The 6000-nt window shown below is 33.9% G+C and overlaps 1 protein-coding gene across 2 annotated transcripts in view; it reads left to right on the forward strand.

The window, feature by feature from the left end:
- Positions 1 to 4441, forward strand: part of MINDY2 (MINDY lysine 48 deubiquitinase 2) — a 72332-nt gene extending 67891 nt beyond the window's left edge. The window contains exons 8-9 of one of the 2 annotated variants that reach the window (XM_012783032.2): positions 15 to 263; positions 1971 to 4441. In XM_012783032.2, the coding sequence (XP_012638486.2) occupies positions 15 to 263; positions 1971 to 2096 (375 nt within the window). In that variant the 3' untranslated portion in view covers positions 2097 to 4441. Of the gene's footprint in view, positions 1 to 14; positions 264 to 1967 lie in introns of both variants that reach the window. The other variant, XM_012783031.2, reaches the window with a different exon arrangement.
- Positions 4442 to 6000: the final 1559 nt, after the last annotated feature.

Below are 6000 nucleotides of genomic sequence, written 5' to 3' on the forward strand. Positions count from 1 at the left end.
ACATCATTTCTTAGGACTATCTTATGGCATTATCTCTACAACAAGAACAACAGAGCCAAGAGATCAATTGGGAACAAATTCCGGACGGAATCAGTGATCTGGAGCTAGCAAAGAAACTCCAAGAGGAAGAGGATAGGCGGGCTTCTCAGTACTATCAGGAACAGGAACAAGCAGCAGCAGCTGCTGCTGCTGCTGCTGCTGCTGCTGCTTCTGCTTCTGCTTCTACGTCTACTTCTACTTCTACTACTTCTACACAGCCCCAGGTAAAAACTAGTGTCCTGATTCTTAAACATGATGATCACTTTAGCAATAAAGAAACTTCTGCCTGAGATAACAAATTTTTAATTAGGAATTGACTCTTCAATTATGTTAGGATGTTAGCACCCTGAATTTTATGACATTGTCTCAAATTTGTGACTGTTCTGTTTCTCACTTTATTCAAATAAAATTCTTTTTCTTGAGGTTCTGATTTTGAAAATTATTCTTTAAGTTCCTAATATCTGCAAAGACAATAAACCAATTTGAATAAAGTCCTTTCTAGCAACTAGAGGACAATGTGAGGTTCTACTGGAAAGAATATAGACTTTGGAGCTAGATAGATGTGGATTTGCCTTTCCTTCTTCTTTCTCTCCTTCCTAGTTGCAGCACCTTGGACAAAGTCTTATACCTCATTTTTCCCTATCTGTAAAATAGAGATAATAGTTAATTCTTAGGTTTGTGGTGAAGAACAAATAACGTTAGCACTTAACCCAATGTCTGACATGTACTAGGTATTCAACAAAGGTTAGCACCTTTCCACTTTTCACTTTCCCCAGTTAACTGTTTTAAGCACTGAAAATATTATGGTGGGATCCTACATGTTAAGTCTCACTTCATTAACAAAAAGTATTCCCCTTCTTTTATGTTTAGCTGTACTATGCCAGAATTTTTCCTTTTGGTTTAGGGTATATGAGAAATGTTGATTTGGGTATATAAGAAAGCAAGATGCCCTTTAAGGTCTGAAAAAACTAAATATTAAATATATTATTGTTAGGATTCTTTACACAAAAGAAATAAAACCCAAATATAGAAATCCCCGTTAGGCCAGGCGTGGTGGCTCACGCCTGTAATCCTAGCACTCTGGGAGGCCAAGGCGTGCGCATCACTCAAGCTCAGGAGTTCAAAACCAGCCTGAGCAAGAGCGAGATCCCATCTCTACTAAAAATAGAAAAGAAATTAATTGGCCAACTAAAATTATATAGAAAAAATTAGCCGGGCATGGTGGTGCATGCCTATAATCCCAGCTACTGGAGAGGCTGAGGCAGAAGGATTGCTTGAGCCTAGGACTTTGAAGTTGCTGTGAGCTAAGCTGATATACGGCACTCTAGCCCCGACAACAGAGTGAGACTCTATCTCAAAAAAAAAAAAAAAAGAAATCCCCATTAAAATAAGTATAACAATTTCTATTTCTAAATTAAATATTGACTACCCCAAGTTTAATAGTTAAATCCTACCATATTATGATGAGCTTTTCACTCAAAAAGGTGTCTTGCTTCACAGAATACGCTTATTCCACACTATCAGTTCTCAGGTTTTTGCTTTTGTTTTTTCTTTTTAAAATCTGTTTATTATGGGTATTTAATGAGGTCTTGAAGAGCTATTACAGTTTACCAAAATGTGTCACTTTCTTTAACATTTTCTAAACTTTGACATAAATATTTCTTAAACTTAAGGTTTCAGTCAACATAATTTTACATATTATTTGTTGTTTGAAATTCCATTTATTTAGAATAATGAATATATAAGTTACATCCAAAATGGTAGAGGTGATTGCTCAAATATCATTTAATATATAACAAATCTATACACCAATAGTTTCTTTTTCCATCAATGATTTGTTTCACTCTTTGGGTCTTTCTTTATAGATAACTATGAGTAAGCACCTTGGAATAGTTAGAGTAATTTCTTCCTGTGTATTTTTCTTAAAGCAGAGCCAGCCAGCACAAGCCTCTCCATCAAGTGGAAGACAATCTGGGAATACTGAACGTAAACGGAAGGAACCTCGAGAAAAAGATAAAGAAAAAGAAAAGGAAAAAAATAGCTGTGTCATTTTGTAACAAGCATTGGATTCTGTTGGAACCACCTATATGTCTTGAGAAACAAAACCACAGGAGGAAAGAAAGAAAAACCGATAAATACCGTCTGTGCCTGATTTCCCAATGGATTTTGTTCATGTTTTTCAGGGGAAAGGTTGTTACTTAGTTACAATCAGACTTTTTCAAGTCACACAATACACTCTTTATGAGCTGGAGTTTCATGTTACATAAGTTGGAAATGCTGTGTGTTGTCATTCATGAAAAATACTGCACTTGTAGCCAAATAAGCAAATCACAGCAAATTTTGTGTCATAGTGACATTCATAACTCATATCAGTTAGTAAGCTATTTTATCTTCTGTTCTAACGATGAATGGAAGTAATTGATTTAATCTGATTCCTTCCTGAAATTTAAATATTAGCACAATAGTTTCTGAAATTTTTACAATGTTAAATTATGATCTAACCCAGGAGAAACCAGGGGTTTAATATAGGAATTTAAAAAGCAAAAATAAAAAAAGACAAAAAAAAAAATAGCAGGAATAAATAACCCTTAATTGTATATTGGACTAGTTCAGCCCTTGAACAGCTTTACCTTTCTTTAGGAATGTACATTTTAGATATTATCTTGAGAACTGATAATGGAGCTAGGATTTAATTTAGATAGAAAAAATAAAGATTTGTATTTCTTTTCCAATAGCAAAAAATTACATAACACTATTACTTATAACCTGTCAAAATCAGATATTAATGATTTTGTAGTGGTGTAAAATTTTGAGGAATTTTGAAATCTTTAATATAGGTAACCTGGACCACAGTTACTATTTATTGACAATGTGATGTGACTGTAATGAGGAAACCACAGTGGATGCTAGGCCTTGTAAATATGGGGATGTAGAAAAGCAGATAGTTCAGTGTCTACCTTTTTCTAGAATTACCTTGAACCTTAAATTTTAAATCATGTTTATTGCTAGAAAACTAAGTATACTTGTTAAAAAACCAACACAAAAGCACATTTCTGAAAGGAAGTTAGAAGAAATCTCTGAATCTAGTGAAAAGATAGTAAAAACCTGTTTGAGAGTAGCTAAGAATTTGAAGGAATTTATGTAAAAGCAATCAGATTTTATAATTTATGGGAACCAAATAAACCTATAACATCTTATAGTATTTATAGGATTCAGAAAGAATATTTATTTAACTTTATTATGAGGCAACACATATTTTCCTGTATTTTTAGATATAGTTTAGAAAACTATCCTTAATAGTCCTTTTTATATGCTTTATATTTAAAAGTTTGTTTTAGTCATTTTTGAAAGACTATTGCTGCTGCAAGTAGTTGTATGATTTACATTCTAAGCTTCCTTAAATTTATTTAAGAGCATCATTATCTGACCTGAGCATCCACTTAGAGAATGTTTTTTGTGGTCCGGGGTGACAAAAAAGTACATAAAAGTGTGGTCTAGATTTTTTTAAGCTATGTCATTAACTTTCTCCATGATCCAAGACCAGTTATTGGATGAGTCTCTATGTGAAAAATAAAATCTTATTTATGGAAGGAATTACTCTAAGGGAAAAATCCAGGGTCAAGCTGTATCTTTTATGTCCTTCTATATTGCATGTCTACTTATGTTATAACATTTATTATTTCTCCAAATTTCCTATGCTAGCATGGTAAATCATCAGAGAACCTGTTTGGGGCATAAAACTTTGATAGAAAATGTTTGGTGAGTATCTTGATTATAACCCAGAATATGTGTACATTGGTAAAATAATCAGATATACTGCAGAACTCTGTTGGCTCAAACAGGTTGACTTCAATCCAGGTTTACTCTTGATATCACTCTATTGGTTGAAGGAAGAAACTCAAACCTCGGGGTTGGTTTTTCCCCAGAACAGATAGTAGTGATAGTGCGTTATATTTTAATAATAAAAACAAAACAGTAAACCTTGAGAAATTTTTCAAAAGCATATTTGAGGCATATTTTTTCATAATTATATACTTACCTATTGCCCTTGAAAAATATATGTGTAGAAGTTATTCTTCTGTTATTTGTTACTATCTTCTTAATTTGTTCCAAAGATAATACTGCCATTCTGCATTCCGTCTGGAAGGGGGGAAAAAAACCCTCAAACCCAGCAGTGCTGCTATCAGATAAGTAGATGTCAATGTATACTTACAAGAAAAAACTAAAAAAAGTAATGTTTGTTAATTCAGCCTTTTTCTATGTAATATTTCCAAGTCAGACTTTCTTACATTCCTGGAATTCAGTTTGATATACCAAGAGTAATAATGATAAAATGTTCACTTTGATTACTGTGGGGAGAAAAATTACATGTTCAATTCTATTAAAAGAAACTTCTCAGAGATACCGGTTTCCTGTCCTTGAGGATTATAAAGAATTTAGAGCTATTGTGTCTTTATTTTTTTATATTTTGCTCGAGGTAAGTTATATATTCATTCATTTCATTGCTGGTTTGGGTACATAGGAATACGTTAGTGGTATATTAAAGTCTTTCCTTCACAGTATTTTGTAATACTTGAAAATTGTTACATGTACACTGCTAGCAGAAGTTAGAATTTAAACATTTTTGTTTTTAATATTTATAGGCTAGATTAGGGGCACATTTGCATCAACAAAATCACCATTAGACCTAGCAAAAGAGGCAGATAAATGAATGGATATGGTCACTGCACCTTCCTTTTACTTTCAAAGCCTATTCCTTAAGGTTAGTGGCCAGTCTTTATTAACAACATGAAAATGTTCTTCATGTCTAATCCTATCATATCAATAATGCTGTGATTTATAGTAGATTATCAACACTTAAAAGTATTCAGTGTGTGTATGTTTCTGATGCAAGTTTTCATCACTTTTATCAGATTCTCAAGGGAATCAGGAACTTTCCCTCAAATTTTAAGAACCACCATTTTAAGAATACGCACACATTTACCTACATATGCACACACTAAGCAGTGTGGGGTCGCTAACACTGGCATTGGCTGTACACTAGTCCGTGTGCTTAGGTGAAGTAATTTCTTCCATGTTTCAAGGTCAAGTTAGTTAGTAGTTGAATGAGGCATAGATTTAAATTTAGGATTAGGCTTTGGAATATATCTTTTTTAATTGTCTCACATGTCCAGTGTTTCACTACTTATCCCATATTATGTTTCAAATTCTTCCTCATACTTCTTGATCTTGGCTTAACTAAGGAAGTTAATATCAGATTAGTTGACTAAACTGAAGATTAACCATTTTGTGCTTGTACAAAACCTTGTTAGCATTTTGTTTTCAGCGAATCATAAACTCAGTTCACTAAGAAACAGAAGATCATGAGAGGAAAGAGAACTGGAAGGCAAATAAATATTTAAGGAAAGAATAATTGTAGTCAGTAAATTAATGTTGGCATATGAAGCAGATATTTGTAAAAATCCTGCTGGAGAAAAATCTAGGCAAGAATTTCCAGAACTGTCCTCACATTTATTTAAACTTTTTTTAAAAAGCAAAAACCAAATTGATTACATTTTTTTTTTTTTTTGAGACAGAGTCTCGCTTTGTTGCCTAGGCTAGAGTGAGTGCCGTGGCGTCAGCCTAGCTCACAGCAACCTCAAACTCCTGGGCTCAAGGGATCCTCCTGCCTCAGCCTCCCGAGTAGCTGGGACTACAGGCATTCGCCACCATGCCCGGCTGATTTTTATATATATATATTAGTTGGCCAATTAATTTCTTTCTATTTTTATGGTAGAGACGGGGTCTCGCTCAGGCTGGTTTTGAACTCCTGACCTTGAGCAATCCGCCCGCCTCGGCCTCCCAAAGTGCTAGGATTACAGGCGTGAGCCACCGCGCCCGGCCAAATTGATTACATTTTGATTAACTTTCCTATTTCATGTACCACTTAGTTTAAAACATGAAGGTAAACTTATAGGCATT

Source organism: Microcebus murinus, chromosome 6 (genome assembly GCF_040939455.1).
Source record: "Microcebus murinus isolate Inina chromosome 6, M.murinus_Inina_mat1.0, whole genome shotgun sequence".
Lineage (NCBI taxonomy): Eukaryota > Metazoa > Chordata > Mammalia > Primates > Cheirogaleidae > Microcebus > Microcebus murinus.